General features: G+C 47.1%; 1 protein-coding gene across 9 annotated transcripts in view; it reads right to left on the minus strand.

Annotated features, from left to right (window-relative positions):
• Positions 1–18,614, minus strand: part of PECAM1 (platelet and endothelial cell adhesion molecule 1) — a 58,608-nt gene that overhangs the window by 13,773 nt on the left and 26,221 nt on the right. For 4 of the 9 annotated variants that reach the window (XM_028157374.2, XM_054708792.1, XM_028157373.2 and 1 more), the window contains 10 exons: positions 17,441–17,689; positions 15,296–15,571; positions 13,553–13,840; positions 12,816–12,923; positions 11,392–11,419; positions 10,597–10,670; positions 7,887–7,940; positions 6,601–6,663; positions 1,855–1,911; positions 972–1,086 (listed from right to left, as the gene is read on the minus strand). In XM_028157374.2, coding sequence (XP_028013175.1) covers positions 980–1,086; positions 1,855–1,911; positions 6,601–6,663; positions 7,887–7,940; positions 10,597–10,670; positions 11,392–11,419; positions 12,816–12,923; positions 13,553–13,840; positions 15,296–15,571; positions 17,441–17,689 — 1,304 coding nt within the window. In that variant the 3' untranslated portion in view covers positions 972–979. The remainder of the gene's footprint in view (positions 1–971; positions 1,087–1,854; positions 1,912–6,600; positions 6,664–7,886; positions 7,941–10,596; positions 10,671–11,391; positions 11,420–12,815; positions 12,924–13,552; positions 13,841–15,295; positions 15,572–17,440; positions 17,690–18,614) is intronic. The other 5 variants (XM_028157377.2, XM_028157375.2, XM_028157380.2 and 2 more) reach the window with 3 other exon arrangements.

Raw genomic sequence — 18,614 nt, forward strand, 5'->3', positions numbered from 1 at the left:
TTTCATGGTCATGAAGACAAGGAAAAGTTGGTGCCGAGGTGGACATCCACAAATAAGCCTGACACCCCAGGAGTGTCCCCCATATATTTACCTTCCCACAGCTCTCTACCCTGGGACCCCTTTTCCTTTGTTTCGTCACTTCTCTGTGAATTTATTATTCTTGGTTAACATGCTAAATGAGCCACAAATTTTAATCACTCCACCGAGTCACTTATCACTGCTTGTTTTCCTCTTGTTAATCTGTCTTTTTTCAGCAGGGCCCCTAACAACAGCCCTTGGGAGTCCACACTGGGCGTGGCCTTCCGCAGCTGGAAGGGGCCTCCAGAGGTAGCCTTAGGTGACTGCAGACCCCGAGGCCTTATTCCTGCAGCCTGCCCGCCTACCAGCTTCCCTTCCAAAGACAGTGCTGCTCAGGGATCAGGAGTGTGGAGCCTGGCTCTGGGGTGGACCAGTTTTCAGGGACTTGCTTGCTGTGTGACCTCGGGCAAGTATTTTAACCTCTCTATGCCTCAGTATCCTCATCTGTAAAATGGGATCTATTGTGAGGATTGAAAGAGATCATGTAACATAGACCACTTGGTACAAAAGCTCAGTAAATGTGAGCTTTTGCAGAACCAAAGCAACTACCATGAGGAAAGCAGAAGAGACATTTTTGCAGTTACTAAACAGGACCAACCTTGAACCCTCACTGACCTTTAGCTTTCTGTTACATGAACAAACAGAGAGAAGAACAGGGAAAGCCTGTTTATTTCCAAATTTACATTTTACTAGCTCTGAATATATTGAAAATGCAAAATCAGATACTTAAGCCAAAAATTCCCCAGCACATGGTTTTCAAAAATTATTTAGTGTTGAGTCCCACAAGGGGCTGAGTTTTTGCTCCAGCCATGAAATAACGTTTAAAAAAAAAATTACTTAAGGAGTGATTCCTATTTCAGAGAAAAAGTAGGCTCTTCAGGTAAGACAGTTACCTGTCTTCTCAAATGTTGTCAGCATCAGAAACATCTGGGAACATGTTAGAGTTCAGATTCTGGCGACTGTGATTCTGTGGGTCGGGCTGGGCCCGGGACCATGGCTGCTTCCGGCCTGTGGACCACACTTGCATTAGCCGGGCTTTACCGAGTCTCCCAGCCCTTTTTAAGAATTCCCTTCCAAAGAATTCATTTAAATAGAGGTCTATTGTTCAAAGGAAGATGTTCCTCTAGCAACTGTCTCCCCCAGGATGCTTATGCCTTTTAGGTTGCAATTTATTTTCAGAACTTAAACGTAATCTCCGTAGATTTCATTTCTGCAGAATGGAATGCAATAATTATACAAAAAAATGAGATGGTTGGGAGCATCCTGATTCCATGTCTGCCAGGCACTGCACTCGGTCTGGGGGAAGCTCTTCACCAGCAAGCGGGGAGGTGGAAGTGGGTCTAGGTAGAGGCTAAGGGAATGGAGCAGATCCGACTCCCTCCCCCAAGGTCCGCATGCTCCCAGGAAGGCTGAAGCCACTGACTATCTTCAAAGCAAAGTGCTCTGTCTAAGACCTTCTTGGGAGAGAGGGGGCTCTGCACCAGGCCCCTATGGGGAGCAGGTGAGGCTCTCTGCCTGGCACCCGCCCTGCTTCTCGGGGTCACAGGAGAGCTCTGCGGAGTGTCCTGTGAGCACACAATGTTGCCAGCACCCACTCCCGTCCAACTCGCCCAGCAGCTGGGCGCCTGTTTGCCTGGTGAGAGTCAACTCTGTGTAAGAGGTGGCACCCCTTCTAGACCTCCTTTGCTCCCTCTTTTGCCTGCCCACTCCCAGGACCTCATGGATGATGCTGGGGGCAGTGCCCGCCAGGCTGGGGGGTCAGGGCCCCTCACTCACCGGGGTTAGCTTTCCGGATCTCACTGTACACTGTCTCCGTGCCTTTCCTTCCCAGACCTGGAAAGGGACCAGGCACAGGTCAATAGCTGCCTCTGAGAACCAGGTCGGCCCACTACTGAAGCAGGAAAATATCTGAGGCTCCCCAGGCAAGGCTGCACCCCGCTACCCCAGCCCACGAATGCCATCTTCAGGAGCGCCTGCAGACCCCCCCACCACTAAGTCCGGGCCACTTCCCAGCTTTCGAAGACCTGGTCTAACCAGTGTCACTCAGCTGGAAGTATGAGGTTAATAGGTCACCTTGGGAACCCTGGACCGGAGGGGCCTGCAGCCTCTAGCTTGGGGGGAGGAGGGAAGGGGGGGGGGGGGGGGGGAGGCTCCTCCCTGTTTCCCTGCCACTGTGCCCCAGGAGGCTTGGCTACAGCTTCCCAATCGCCTGAGGTCCAGGTTACAGCCTGAGTGTCATCTGTGCCTAAGGTTTAGCTGGGACGGAGACCATTTACAAATCTAGGCAGCTGGGCTGCTCAGTTTCACATGCCCACACCTGGGCCTCACTGCAGCTGCTGTTTGCCTTTGTCTGGGGTGGGCCCTGGCTTTGGTGATTTTTTTAAGCGCCGCCAGGGGGTCCTAATATGAGACTGGGTTGAGATCCTCTGGTCTCGGCTATTCTGAAACAGCAGGCAAGATGGGCCAGCCCGGGTGTGGATTCCACCCAGAGGAGATGCAAGGGTTTGGGAGACCAAGAGCACCCGTTCGGCCATCTGTTTATGTAAATGCACTGCCTGTATATACACACATGTACACACACTCCTAGTGCATCTACACGCATTGTCCACACACACATAGTATGTCCACATGGTATGCACATACAGGCCTGCACACCCATGCGTACACTCACACACACACCCACAAACCCTCAGGAAACGGGATGGAACCCAGCTGCGTCCCTGGCTCCTCGCACCTGCACCAGCACCAGGAAGCCTCAGTGTAGAAAGGCATCTGATGCCATGTGGCCCGCGCTCTCCCTCTGCACATTGGGCAACGGAGCCCCCGGCAGGGTGAGACCTTCCTGCTGCCACAGCCAGTGCCCTGTAGATGTTTCCTTCCTCAGTGGCAGATGGCCTGGGCATGCCCATGGACTCTAACTGCACCAGGATACCCTCAACTCACCCTGTTCCAGGGACACCCCCCTCTCTTGCCCCTGATCCTACACAAATTCCTCCACTGCCCGCATGGCCCTTTCTCTTTGCTCTATTCCTCCTCGTCCTCTCAGCCCCAGGACAAGCTTTGCTCCATACTCGGAGCACACACCCTCACACACCTATATACTCCCTCACACACTCACCCCGTCCTGTGCCCCCGGCAGTCACAGAGGCCCCGGTGCCTCACAGCACTCTGGGGACACTTGCCCACGATACGCTGACATTCTTTGTCCCCACGACTGCCTCCCCTGGTGGCCCCGGAGCTCCTCCAGGGCAGCGCCTGCGGTCCTGTGCACCTCCCAACCCCAGCACCTGCAGGGCTACCTGGAGGCACCTGGAAAGGTTTGATGTGACAGCGAAGGCACCGGTCAACGTCCCTGTAGGTGTCTCTATCTCAGACCCAGGGCCTTCAGGAAGGTCTTGGCACAATCAGCCCAATCCCTGAGGTTTTTGGTTTTAGGATTAAAATCCCGGTCATTCATTACACACTGAATGGTGAGGGTTCTGTGGCAGGACCCGAATGCCAGAGACAGCCTAGGGGGTGGTCCAGATCCCCATGGCTGAACTTGAGGCATGGGGTTTGCCAGGGCCTTGAAGAAGGCGAGTGACTCCCCTGTGGCAGGGAACGGGAGCTGGAACTCACTCAGTAGAGCAGCTGAGATACCAGGCACCTCCCTAAGAGGACAGCAGAGAGGCCCACACCACTCGCCCCCTGTGACACACAGATTTGGGGGTGTAAAGGGAAGCTCCAGGGGTCCACCTCATCCCTAGGGGACTCTCTGCTCAACGTCAGGCCTGGCCAGTCCCTCGCTCAGTGTGATCCTAACAGCTCCTGTGTGCCGGGCACCACAGAAGAGGAAACGGTGAACTGGACCAGCTTTCCGGAGCCGCAGGCTACGGGGTGATGGATGTGCAAACGGCGCTGTAGGACCGTGCGTCCAGGCGCACCAGGTCGCTGCCAGCTCATCCTCTGACCCAGCCCCCCATGGAAGTGGAGGAGGGGCAGGGGGCCCTGGTGGCCAAGCCGGGGCCCTGGATACCCTGTGAACTCCACTGCCCCGGGTGCATAGGGGTGGCCTCTCTGGTTACCTTGGGGACACTATCCCCCTCTGGACCCAAAGAGTCACGCTCAACTCCCTTTCACCTCCTAATGGCTCGCCAGCCTGGGCAGCAGGGTGGCTGCCTCTTCTTGGTGCCCCGGTGGTTTCTCCTGTGCCCTCCTGGTTCTGCCCAGCTCAGTGGTGGGCGGGAGCTTGCAGCTCATCACTCCCCTCCCCTCGCTGCTGCCAGCAGCTGCCTGCTGATGACTAAACCAGCCAGCAGGCTGTTTGTCTCTGCTGTCAGAGAGGTTTCCAGATGGGGCTTTATTTTGGCTTGTTTTTCTCTGTGAACAGAGAAAGAGATGGCTTCAACCTCCTGGGGTTTTCCCAGCAATTAGGCTCAGAGCAAACAGGCAGCAAACCGGGGTTTACCGAGTTCCTTCCTGCCCCTCCTCCACCCTCAAGGGACACTTGGTCAGCTGCCAGGCAGGGTTAGAAGTGCCCTCTTGTTGCAATCCTCCTTTCTTCTATAGCCCAAGTCCCCTGAAGAGGAAGTAAGCTGCTACCCACAGACCGAGCCCAGGATGCCCAGCGATGGAGGGGCTCAGGCCGGACCAGGGAAGGCTGCAGGGAGTCCCCGCACGGTCCCATCTGCCACAGCCCTCCCAGACTCAGTTCTGAGCACGAGACCCCTGTGCTGCCTCCTCTTGGGCACCTGGAATTTAACCCAACTGAACCAGTGGTCACCAGGGGCACATTCCTCCCAATCTCAGGCATCACGGCCATCCATGAAGGAATTTTGTCTCCCCCATCCTGGCTGTGAAACTTTTCATCCAGTGTTGTGATCTGTCTGCAGAATATATCTGGAATCCATCCATTGCCAGCACTTTGGCTCCGCGCTCATCCCCTCTTGTCTACTGATAATATTCTTGTTCCCCGTCACATCCGTCCTCCACACCAGCCACAGGGATTGCCTTTTAAAGAAGGAAGTTGGAACCTGCCACTTCCCTGCTTAAAGGCTTCCAAATCCGCTGAGACTAGAATGCAAAGAGGACCGTGGAGGCCCCATCCCGCCCGCCCAGCTCCATCTGCCTCCTCTCTCTGCAGATCCTTAAGTGAGCCAAGCGCTGGGCCACCTTCCCGCTGCCCTTCTCATTTCCTGGGTCCTTCCTCCTCTGGGCGGGGCCACCTTCTTTGTGCCCCTTCAGGCTGCAGCTTAAACGCCACCCCTCAAACAGACCTCCAGGGACCACACACGCTGGAATAGGCATCACCTTTCACGCCTTCTCATTGTACCCCTCTCTTCCTTCTGAGCACCTGCTATAACCTGATATGATTTATTCTTTGGTTCCTTGTTTTCTTGGCTCCCTCGGAGGCTCTACCTCTGTGGGAGGCACCTTTGCTGCTGGTGCATGATGGGCCCTTAATTTATTAACTCAGCAAGTGAATCATTTTACAATGAAATAAAGAGGAAGAGAACTTCAGGCCGGCCGTGGCCCCCACCCCTCCCAGGTCCAGTCTGGACTTAGAAGTGGGATGCGCAGGTGGGCCACACCAACTCTAGGGGCCATTCTCACTGCAGGCTATGGGAACGGTGGCCAGTTATGCAGCTCACAGCCTAAGGCTGTATGGGACGGTGTTACCTGGAAGGCTCTCTGCACACACCTGCTGACATGTACTGGGAACCTAAGTGAGGAAAGAAGGAAGGAACCCAAAACGCCTCCCAGATCCTGAGCAAGAGGTGAGGAGAGACACTATCACCATGTGGCTCTGGCTAAACCTATGCAGGCCTGTCCTGGAAAACAGCCCCAGGCCTGCCTGTCTGAGTGGACACTGCCTGGCCTCAGCCTCGACAGCGAGGGGCAATAGCCCTGCGAGCTTCCCAGCCGCTGAGATGGATGTTCTAGTGTTTGCTGGGCACCGGCCCACTCCTGGCCAGTCTCCCCAGCACAGAACGGGAGCCAGGGACCTCCAGGCCAGCCTGCCCCTGAGGGAACCACACACATAAAACCAGAACCAGAGCCACTAATTTACACAGGAAGGGATTCTGTGCTTTCAAAAGCCTTTTCCCAAGTGTTCCTTTAAATAGCAAAGCACCCACTACCTTCAAACATGCATTTCATTTACACAGCTCTGTCTGCAAGCAACTTTTTTAAGGAGGATGCTGGGTTAGGGCCAGGGGGTGTACCTCTGGAAGAAAGCTCAAAGATCCAGGAGTGAGGCTGATCTCAAAAAGTCTCAGAAAAGACATTTCTTAGGACTTAGTAAATTGCTCAATAAAACATACCCATTATTCGTAGTATGCTAAATAATAATTGATGAAATTTTACACCTCAAAGCCAGGGCGGGGTCATTGCTCCTGCCTTAGGCATGTTCAGCAGGTCTGTCTGCTGACTACCTCCCTTCTTGAGTGATTGAGGGCTACTAGTCCCTTGTCCCTGGGTCCCAGCCCACCTTACCCTAGGAGAGAGCAAAGTGGGGAGAATCACTCAAGTGATGGCATTTACCTTCATGAGGCTCAAGGGAGTTCACTTCCACTTCTGTGTACTCCACGTCCAAGGTCAGAGGCTCTGCCCAAAGGAAACACAGCACCCTGCGGTTAGACAGAATCCCCTTGGGGGCCTCGGGCGGCACTAGAGATTTCCATTCAAATGGTTAAAGTATTCTGGATTTTGAGGGAAAGGCAGCATAGATGTATCTCCATTCTAAGTGGGAGAGAAATCTCAGGCAGGAGAAGGCAGTGTTAGCGGGGCACTCCCTGGAACATGGAGGGGCCCTCCTGCCTGGGTCTCTGGTGTTTCTGCAGTGGAAGGGTTAGTAAAAGCTCAATAGCCCGGCCGGTGTGGCTCAATGGTTGAGCATTAACCTATAAACCAGGAGGTCACAGTTCCATTCCCAGTCAGGGCACATGCCTGGGTTGCGGGCTTCATCTCCCATGTGGGGAGTGCAGGAGGCAGCTGATCAATGATTCTCTCTCATCATTGATGTTTCTATCTCTCTCGCCTCTCTTTTCCTCTCTAAAATCAATAAAACTATATCAAAAATTTAAAAAGTTCAATAGATAACTACATGCCTTACCATCACCCTTTTTTACCAGCCCCTTAACACTCTTCTCCCAGCTTCTCTGAGATAGAATTGACATATAACGTAAGTTGAAGGTGTCCAACCTGATGATTTGCAGTGATGCTATTAAAAAACAAATAAGCCCTAACCGGTTTGGCTCAGTGGATAGAGCGTCAGCCTGCGGACTGAAGGGTCCCAGGTTCGATTCTGATCAAGGGCATGTACCTTGGTTGCGGACACATCCCCAGTAGGGGTTGTGCAGGAGGCAGCTGATCGATGTTTCTCTCTCATCAATGTTTCTAACTATCTATCCCTCTCCCTTCCTCTCTGTAAAAAATCAATAAAAAAATATATTTAAAAAAAAAAAAAAAAAAAAAAAAAAAAAAAAAAACAAATAAAATTTTAAAAAAACCCACCTCCTCCTCTACACTCCAAGAGAAAGGCGATTCTCCTACCTTATTCAGTAGTCCATTCTGATTTAGGAAGTTCTTTTTTGAGTCTAACCCAGTTCTCTCCTACCGGAATTTAGGTCACGTTCCCATTAATGACACTAGATGTGTCTTTGGAGAAAGTGTCCGTTTTACTTATCAGCCGCTGACAGTCATTAAGAGAGGTGGGGAAATACCCACCCACAGGTATTAACTGTTTTAGTTCTTTTCCTAGGGGTCTTTATTCATGTAAAGGTTTCTAATTAAAAAAAAAAAAAAAAACCACTACATTACATAATTACCTTTCTTTTCTTTTACTGGGTTCATTTCATGGTTTCCAATATCTTCATTGTAACCTAGTTTGAAAAATAACAATGAGGATGGGTGGCAGTGGAAATTCTAGTTTTCTATACATAACTTTTTTTCCCTCCTCCCTCCCTTCTCCCTCCCCCAGCACTGTCTCTGGGTTCTGGGCCCCCTCCTGGTCTCCCTGTGGCCCCAGCCAATCCACTGTGTGGTCTCTCCCTAACACCCATGGGATGGCTGCCATTAAACCATTCGGAATGGTTTAAGATTCCGAATTGTTCACTCTGAGCAAGTTCATGAGAAATTAAACTTAATTGCAGAAGGGACGCCTCTGTAACCACAACCATGAAGGACACTAGGACGCTAACCTCCTCCAGCAGGAGAAGGGGTCCCATGAGAATAGGTTTAAAAGGCAGTGCCTCCAGGCCACCACCTCAGTAGGCAAACAAATGTTTGATCTTTTTAATCAGGTTGATCTTTATTTTTTTAATCGTTGTTGTTGAAAGTATTACATATGTCCCCTTTTTTCCCCATTGACCCCCTCTAGCCCACTCCCACCCCAGGTTGTTCTTTATTAAAAACAATTCTTCAGAATGTTATAAATAAACAAGTGGCCTGGTGCACAAATTTGTGCACATTGAAAGGAAATTAATTAGAATATTTTAATATCACTATTCGCCCTTTCTCTATAATAGAAGTATCAACCAAATTCATGATCGACAATGACAGATGGAAACACACACACACGTGCGATTGGTGCCAGCGAGAGCTTTGTATGTATTGTGAATGTGCGAGTCAACTTAGCCTTTATATATATATATATATATATATATATATATAGAATAAACTTGCTCAATTAGACCTGCTTTCTGATTTAGCTAACTTTTTCCAGCCCAGTGAAGCACCCCAAGTTCTCTTTCAGGTAATTGTCAGAAACACAGCAGTAAATATCAACACAAAGTAGATTATTATTGTAGATCACACAGGGAGAACAAAGGGTAAAATATTTAACTGCAGCAGTGTTTGACTATATTCTGCGCAGTGAGAAAACCTGAAGTCGTTTTCAAGGTCCACCATTTCTTACTTCTTTTCAGTCGGGTCAAGTTTCTAAGCTTTCTAAATCTCTGTTTTCTGGCTAATGAAAAGAAAATAGGATTCCACCAAATCTCCTATTTACCTACTCCAGGACTTCTGTGAGGATCAAATGAGATGAGGCACGGGAAAACACTTCACAGACATTTGGTTAAAGTGTAAAATGTTTCCACCCAGCTATAAAGCAAGTCGTGTTCCTGGGCTAAAGAAACTGCAAGGAGGCTAGTTGCTAGGGAGAGGAAGCCGGGCATTGCTACATGACATCATTACCCGGACGGACACTTAGCATATTAGGCATATATATATATATGCCATATATATATATATATATATTATCCCTGATGAACACAAGGCTTCTCATTATATATTTGAACTAATTGCTATTGTGATTACCAACATATATTTATAAACTGAAATAATCCATGGAGAGATAACCCAAGAATTGGACTGTTTCTTGCATTTTGGAAATTCTGGGGGAAATTCTGTTTTAATATGTCTATATCAACATTTCATTTAAAGTATCTCAGTATTTCTGTTTAGATAATACAATAGCCAGCAGAACCCACCTTCTACCACAAAAAGGTATTTTCTCTATATACTGGATTCCTTTTTGCCAAATAGTCACTAAAGTTTTCTGAATGTAGTTTCTTAAGTAATTTATTTGCTCTTTTTCTCTTTACTGGAGCATTACTTTTGTTACTATAAATGTTTATTTCACTTTTAAAAGGTTTATGATTTATTACTAAAAGAATTGCTGGATTCTTAAAATGTATCTCTCAAGTATGCCTTGTAAAAGGCATATCCTGAAATTTTCTTATTTACATATTTATTTATTTTTATTCTCTTTACATTTTTTAAATTTGTTTCTTTCTTTCTTCCTTTCTTTTTCTGTTGTACTTTTCTTCTGAACTTTTTCTCATTTTGTGGGATACTGTTACTGACTTAAAAAGAACATGGGCATCCTACTCCCAAACCTGCGGAAAAATAAAGAAAACCGCTCCAAATCTGGCCCAGGACAAACCTTCCTGTGAGATGTAGTTACAGTCCCCTCTTGATCAATTTTCTCTTGGACTAACTCCTCGGATTGGCTACCCACCCGACTGCGCTGATGCAAGCTTGCAATAAGGCTCATAACCAGGTAGCCCTATGTTGTTGCATTCTTTTTTAAAATTCCTCTACTAACAGAGAAATGCTTCAATTAGTTTCCTGTTGTGTCAAGTGTGAGATGAAAATGTCTTGTGCTTGTAATAATTCCATCTGAGAAGATGTTTTATCAATGCCTCAAGTTGCTCTCTGGTCTCTCTTACAAGGGGAGAGTGATTACGCTCGGACAATGTCCAAAGTCTTTGACAATGAGCCAGGATGGGAACTCACAGCATTACCATTATTGTCCACCTTTCATTCCTGGGATGTTTAGAAGGTGGTGAAATTAGAGTAAAATGTTCTGCCTTTCTGTTCTGTTTTGCTTATCAGCTCACCATCCAATGGCTGATTAGGTTAAACTGTCCTGCCTGAGGGTGGGGCTTCCCTAGGAACTTATCCCCACCACCTGCTCCTGAGAGGGGGGAGCAAGTTGGGAAACCTCTTAGCAACTGCAGGAAACCGTGACTGTACCGTAAGGTCTGTTGGCTTCGGAACTGGATCCTGACATCTTCTCATTGTTGGAGGTCAGAAGCGGTGCTGCCGGCCTTAAAAGGAAATTTGAAAAGGAAAAGAATATACAACTTTTTTGGCTCTAATGTCAAACCAACAAAATAATCAAAGAAAGATCATGAGAAAACCAGGAAGAGATTTCCGAAGCGAGGCCAACTTTGCTCTCTCGTTTGGAAAACTGACTTTTTCTTTCAGTCAGATTATTTAACAAGCACTTTTTGCTGTTAAGATGAGTGTCAGGCCAATGGGTACAGTAACAACAGGAGTCCTTCCCTAAGTGAGCCCCAAACCCCTGAATCCCTCATTCTGTGCTACAAAGCCATTGTTTGCTTGTTTTTGTTCTCTTTTTAAAATTTTCTTCTTTTGTACCCATGCTTTTGGATTTTGAATCTCAAGAACAGTAAAAATAGTACAACTGCTTTTTATATATATATAGGCCAACTGTATTTTTTTGCAAAGTAGGTAAATTTTAAAAATTCTATTTACTACCATTGTAATTTCATAAGGGAAAGGGGATTTCACACGTAACAGTGTAGGAAGGACATGACCTCAGAATAAAGCTATTTCTTCACAGGAAAGGACAGTTGGCAATCTTTCACTGGGACACACACACACACACCACTATACTACTCACACCCTTGTTATTCAGAGTTTCCCAAGAACCACTGAACGCTTCCTAATGACCAGACTCTCCCTACAGACAAGTCTGTCCGTGCCCACAGAGCAGCCGCCTCTCTTCCCCGGACACACACTGACCTGGACATCTCCACGGGCATCTGCTTGGCTTTAAAAGAGAAAGAGAAAAAAACCAAGTCAGTAAAAAGTGCCCATGTTTATAACAGATAGGAACCCTCATTTCAACCACACTTGACTTTCTTGAAGATTGGTTAACCATAAAAAGAGAACAGAAAGCCAAATATATTTCCACTTAAAAAAAAAGAAAAAAAAAAACCAAAGCAGGCCTTCTCTCACATTTATTCTGAGCGATTTCACATCATTTCATCCAGAAATATGATTTTGTTGTGTTAGCCAGGAGCTGTTTTCTTTAGTGGAACAAGGTAGAGATGAAGACAATGATACCAGGAACCAGATTAGCCAGATAAAAAGGCAACTTTTTAAAAAATATATGTGGGTGTTTTTTTTTAATTGATTTCAGAGAGAAGAAAGAAGGAGAGATAGAAACATCAGTGATGAGAGAGAATCATTGAGTGTCTGCCTCCTGCATGCCCCTTACTGGGGATCGAGCCCACAAGCCAGGCATGTGCCCTGGCTAGGAATCGAACCTCAATCTCCTGGTTCCTGAGTCAATGCTCAACCACTGAGCCATACGGGCCAGGCAAAAGGCAACTTCTTGATTCAAGACAGTTCCAAAGAGTAAAGGCTACATTAGTCCCTGTGCTTTGAATTCCAAGCTGGCCTGAGAACGAGTCTGTCCTCTAATTTTGTCTGTTCTGTGATGGCCCAGTCCCCTTAGAAGGGGTTTGTTCTGGAACCTGTCTTTTCAGAGGGATTTCCTGTTCTAGAAAAAAAAACAGGGCCTCTTCTTATCTAATCTGCCCCCACCCTTCCCAAGCAGCAGCACCAAGCCTCCAACAAAAACCGCCTTATTCCACACAAATCTTGGCAGAATATACTGGCGCTGGGCCCTTTCCTTGAGTCTAGGCTAACTGTCTGTGATGCCAGAGTATCGACAGGTGGTCCAGGCTTCCCTTCCAGGTTCCATGTGTGGCTAACCTCAAGCACGGGGTAGAAATCACGGCACAACAGACAGATTAATTGGGGGGCATTCAGTGTATGTGGGGTGTCTCCATAACACTCACACCCCACTCTACCAACTGCAGGACTAAATGTGGCCAAACCCACAGAGACGGCTTCTTCTGAACATAGATGGGACTTTCCCCGAATTCATTTTTTCTGGGTTGCCCAACTAGGAAAGCAACCACGTTCCTTTATGCCTAGCGAAATCCAGGGGCAGTAAAAGCGCCACGCCCACCGAAGCCATGATCTTTGGTTATCAAGGTGACACCCCAAAGAGAAGAACAACTGTGGTCAGTTACATCTCCTGAGCTCCCGCTGGGGCAGAGCACAGCCGCCCCTAAAGCTGCATGAAGCCCCTCACATCCATGGCGGTTTCCTGGCGAGGGCAACCTGTCAGAAGGCAATGAAGAAACTGTGCTCACCCTTGGCTTTCTTCCAAAAATAGTATCTGGCCCCAACTGCCAAGATGGCAATTATCACGGCGATGACAACCACTGCAATAACTCCTTTCTTCCAGGGGGCAAGAAAGACTGGAAATAAGAAAAATTAAATTAGTTTTTTTCTTCTCTGCCAGCAAGAAACAATATTAGCCTTAAGCAACAAATAAGACTGATTTGTAGTCCTGTAATCGCATCTTATACCAAGCATCTATCTCTGAGGGATTCTGTGTTCAGAGTTGGTGCAGAAAATGGTTGTTCTTGCTACAGAGTCAGCTATCGTCTTAAAGAACTAGAGGACTAACGTAGACGCCTTTCTGGGTCTGTTTGGTCTTCCTCCTTCGCTAGGAAACCCCCCTCTCTATTCACATAGGTGGGCTCCTCTAACCATCTCTGTTCTGCATGACCCAATCCCCACGGCCACAGGTGGGCTCATGGGTAGATGTTTAACCCAAGGTGGGCCATTTGCTATCTCTCCACCAAGAATTTGGAATTACAGCTATGTGAAATACTTCCAATTCCTTGTAATACTTTCAATTCCTCTTTTATATTTAATTTGAGTTGGTTTCTGTCACTTATGACCAAAGAGCTTGGAGGACATTGGTTTCGTTGCCTTCAGTAATAAGCACTAAACCCCACCCACTTCCTCTTACAAATGGTGAGTTCGCTGGCCTCACCCTTGGTGGCCACATTCCATCTCACTGTTGAGACCAGTGACTCACCTCTGACAGTCAATAAGTTGCTTTGGGGGATGTTTTTGGCAGCGTTGGCTCTGTTGGAGGCCGTGCAGTAATACTGTCCCCCCTGTTCCATGCCAGCCTGTGCCTTGTACCAAATGGCCTGGGTTTCATTCGAGGTGGTTACGCGGAAGGGCCTGACATCCTCTTCTCTGTAAAACTTGTAGGTGATTGGACCAGATGCTTTGTTCACGAAGCATCGAAGCACAAGATCTGCCCCAGATTCCACTTGTTTATTATTCAGGATAGCGAGCTTGACTTCAACCACCGGAGCTGGAAAGCAGGAAAAGGATTAGCACTGAGAAGAGACAGGAGTTTGGGGATTGAGGGGTGAAGATCATGACACAGCTACTGCTCATGGCTAGCCTCCATCTACGCCGTGACTCAGACTTGGATTTTTGTCTCTCCTCTTAGCCCACATTCTTCAGTTCCTCCCCTAATTAGTCCAGCAGGGCACCAACAGATGCCTCCTGTCCTCATGTGTTGATTAAACACAAGATGCTTCACTTACCACCTCAAGGATGACTGACCATTCAGCTTGACTATACCCATTACCTTATGTGTTCTGTGGAGGTCTATTCTGCATGAGTCTGTGCGTGTGCACCAGTGTGAGTATGTGTGTGTGTGAGTGTGTGGTTTCTTTGCTTACAAAGATACATGGCATTACCAGCTCTTAATAACAAGTAACTTAAAAACAAAGAATATGTCTTTTTTTTAAATATGCCCTAAAGCATTAGTTGCTTCATGTATATGGATGTTAATTTGAAAAGTATGGCTATTCTTAGACTATATATTAATAGTAGCAGGAATCTCTATCCAACTCAAGATGTCCACATGGCACATGTAGATAAAAGTTATTAAACCAGAAGAAAGAGGAGGAAGAGAAGGGAGGCTTATATGCTTTTTACAACAGGATGCAGACTATCTCAGAGATGCAGGCAATGGCACTCCTAAGGCCTCTGAGAGGCACAGATAGAGACTCAAGGAAAAATATCCACCCAGGACAATGGGTATAAGAGTCCCAGGCCATTGTTAGTATGTCCTGTGAGACTACAGCCTGCAGCTCTAATGACTGCGGGTTCTCACATGACAGTTGCCTGACAAGGGTCAACCACAGAGAAGAATTCTGGTCAACAACTCTGAGATGGCTGGCAGTTCACCTAAAAAGGAGCAAATGCTAAGAGAGCCCCAAAGCACAACTTTAGAGCTTCCTGAAGTCAGGATACTTCACTCTTATGTTCACTTGAGAGGTTCTGAAAAGAGAGGGCACTGGCCACACCAAAAGCCCCCAGATATTTTCTGGCTCCATTGACCTGGGGCTTGTCCTGCTTGGCTACGTGTTATGTTTATGGACTTGGCATAACTACCACCCACTTCCCTTGTCTACACCATCCCTGGGTAATTCCAAACCTTTGAAAATGTGACCTAAAGCCCACACCCCACATGATAACTTTTTTTTTAATCCTCACCTGAGGATATGTTTAGAGAGAAGGGAGAGAGAGAGAGAGAGAGAGAGAGAGAGAGAGAGAGAGAGAGAGATGAAAGAGAAACATTGATTGGTTGCCTCCCATATACACCTTGATCACGGATTGGACCCGAAACCTAAGTACCGGTATGTACCCTGACTGGGAATCCAACCCACTACTTTTTAGTGTATGGGATGACACTCCAACCAACTGAGTCACCTGGTCTGGGCCCCTGATTTCTTCTCATAGCACAGCAACTTACCTATCACCTTGACCACCAGAGGTTCACTGATCATTGCAGGGGAGGAATGGCAATTATCTGCCAGACAGTGGTATTCGGTGTCTTCTGTGGGGTTGTCTTTGAATACTGCGGGCTCATTTGAGCCTACGGTGTAATTCTCCAAAATGTTACTTGCTTTTAAAAGTTGATAAGAAATAGGCGCGGTTCCATTTATGGATTGGCAATGGACTTCTATGGTCTGTCCTTTTATCACCTCAAACGTGGAGTCATAAAAAATCCTGGGCGTGGAGAGCATTTCTAGAATGACAGGGAGAGAAACAGTCTCAAGCAACACATCCCACCCAAGGGATTCTTTCTCCAAACTCTGAGCTTCACTCTCTCTGTCATTACTTTGATTTTAAGTGCCTGCCTGCCTCATCTACCTATACAGGTCTCCTTTAACATCGTCAGGGAGTGTGTGTGTGTGTGTGTGTGTGTGTGTGTGTGTGTGTGTGTGTGTGTTGAGGAGACAGAGGGAAAAGGAATGAATGCTATAAATAAAAGATGATATAAATTCAAGAAAAACATTACACCCCTCTAAATACATGTTTATAGTTTCATACATGCACATCCATATGGGGTTGTTTTGTTGTTGTTTTTTTGTATTGAGAAAGGATGCACACAGGAAAAGCATTCAAAACACAGAAACAAGAGCATTATGCTAAGTGAAATAAGCCAGTCAGAGAAGGATAAGTATCACATGATCTCACTCATTTGTGGAATATAATGAACAACATAAACTGATGAACAAAAATAGATCCAGAGACATAGAAACATTGATCAGACCATCAAACCTCAGAGGGAAGGCAGGGGAGGGTGGGGGTCAGGGGCTAAGAGATCAACCAAAGGACTTGTATGCATGCATATAAGCATAACCAATGGACACAGACAGTAGGGGACTAAGGGCATGTGCTGGGGGATGGGAGCTGTCGGGGAGAGGTAATGGGGGAAAAAATGAGACATATGTAATACTTTCAACAATAAAGAATTTAAATTAAAAACGAAACAAGAACACAAACAGAATATCTTTTCAAACAAATTCTCAGTGCCTCAGCCTCTCCTGACTGGAAATTGCATGCCTCCAAAACAAGAATCCTACTAGGTCATTACTTAGAAGTTAGCTTATTCATAAAGCTTCTATAAAGAAATGACCTCCTCCAAAGAACAGCAAAAAGAACTAAAATGGAATGACCCACATTTGTGTCTTGCATTATTTCCTTTCGAGTTAGATGACCAGAGGATTGACAGTAGGCTGAAATCCTGGTTCAGTTCAGACTAAGATCTTAGTTGGAGAAACCATAGCCACAGGTTAAATTGAAAGACCATGACTAAATAATGACAGTGATAGTGACAGCTTGACCAGAGTTCATTTAGAACCCCTCTACTCAAAGTGTGGCCCAGGGCCCAGCAGAGCCAGCATCCTCAAGGTGCTAGTAAGAGATCTGGAATCTGGCCCCATCCTGACCTACATTGTAACCAGGTTTTGCACATTCATCAAGTCTAAGACACGCAGCTCTAGGTGGTCCCAGTACCTACATTCTTCCCACCAGAAGTCCTAGACCTCCTGGTCAGCCAGGATATGGATTAAAAACTGGAGCTTCTAAGGGGGAGAGATCAACCAAAAGACTTGTATGCATGCATATAAACATAACCAATGGACAGAGACAGCAGGGGGGTGAGAGCATGTACGGGAGTGGGGGGGTGGGCAATGGGGGGGTATGGACACATATGTAATACCTTAATCAATAAAAACAAACAAAAGAAACAAAACAAAAAAAAAACTGGAGCTTCGACCTTAAAGTTTGATGTTGACTAAGCAGTGTTCACTGCCTGACCTTATGGGTAGGTGCCTGCTCCAGCAGCCAGAATCCTGCCAATTCAGAGGCCACATCATCAGCCACCATAAAGCCATGAAGATGCTTTTTGCCAACAATATTTCCTTTGTATCGCCCCTCTCCTGTACTCTAAGCAGAAATACCACTTGCTTCTGTCCAGTTTCTCGATTTCACTCATCTCCCTTTCCCTCAAGTTCTTATCCTGCCTCAGTCTGATCTGCCTTCAGACCGGAGAGGGTGGCAACTTCCCTTTTTCCCACTCAGGACTCTGAGCCAGCAAGGACGTACTCACCACACACGGTTATCAGGACTTGGTTGCTTTTTTTGATCACCTTGCCCATGCTTGCGACACAGGTGTAGCTCCCAGTGTCCCATTTTGAGGCTATCTTGGTGAAATTTTGAGCCTGTGACACATTCTCGTCTCCCTTCTGGATGGTGAAGTCGACTCCAAGTGCTCCTGGGATGGAGCACCACAGGTTCAGGCGGTCACCCTGGTCCAGATGTGTGGCGGAAGATTCCAGCTTGGGTTTGGGAAATAGCTCTGAAAAACCAGTGAGTGGGGATGGAGTGAGACGTTTCTGGGAACCACTCCCAAAACCCCTTCACAGAGAGTCCCTGGCCCAGCTGCTTTTGGCAGAACCAACTCCCAACTTCCTTCAAAAAGGTTTCCTTTGCCTCTCAAGGACCTGATAATTATGCAATTGAAGAACCGGCAGGTTTGCGTCCCTTGTTAATCCAAATTATTTCATAGACATCGATTAGGAAAGTTTTACAACTTGTAATGATTCATGCATTTACCTATTTGTTCATTCGCTCGCACATTTTATTCCATAAGTATTTATTTCAAGCTACGTCTGTGCTGGGCACCTCGGTTGGTCTTGGGGAGACAATAGAGAGAAAGAAACAGTCCCTGACTTCCGAGTGCTGACGTCTGGTGGGCGACTCAAACACGGTGTTTGCAGCAGAGCCCACAGAGGGGCCTCTGGACCTAGGCTTGGAGGAAGTCACCCAGGCAAAGAGGGAAAGGGGCATAGGCAGAGGGAGCAGCATCTGGAAGACCTGGCAGAAGGTTCAAGCATCTGAAGTTCAGTTGCCCTGGAACATAGAGGCCAAAGGAGGCCTATGGATCTTGAAGGACCTTGGAAACCACCCAAAGACAATGGATTGCATCCCCACAGCAGTGGGAAGCATGCAGAGTCTGGGCCAGGGGATGGGCATAGACGTGTGTGGTGGGGAGATCTCTGGGAGTAGAATGAATGGGTGATACCTCCTGAGGACAAGCTGTGAGCTACACATCCTATACCACTTTAAAGAGTTATTAGTACCCTCATTTAGATTGCATGGCAGCAGTAGTAAAGATGGAAGTTGACTTTTAAAAGGTTTTGCCTTATTTATTTATTTATTTTAAATATTGGTCCTTCTGCTTGCTAGCCTTTTTATTAAAGGCCAGTTTTGCCTTACTGAAA

This window comes from Eptesicus fuscus, chromosome 20 (genome assembly GCF_027574615.1).
Source record: "Eptesicus fuscus isolate TK198812 chromosome 20, DD_ASM_mEF_20220401, whole genome shotgun sequence".
Classification (NCBI taxonomy): Eukaryota; Metazoa; Chordata; class Mammalia; order Chiroptera; family Vespertilionidae; genus Eptesicus; species Eptesicus fuscus.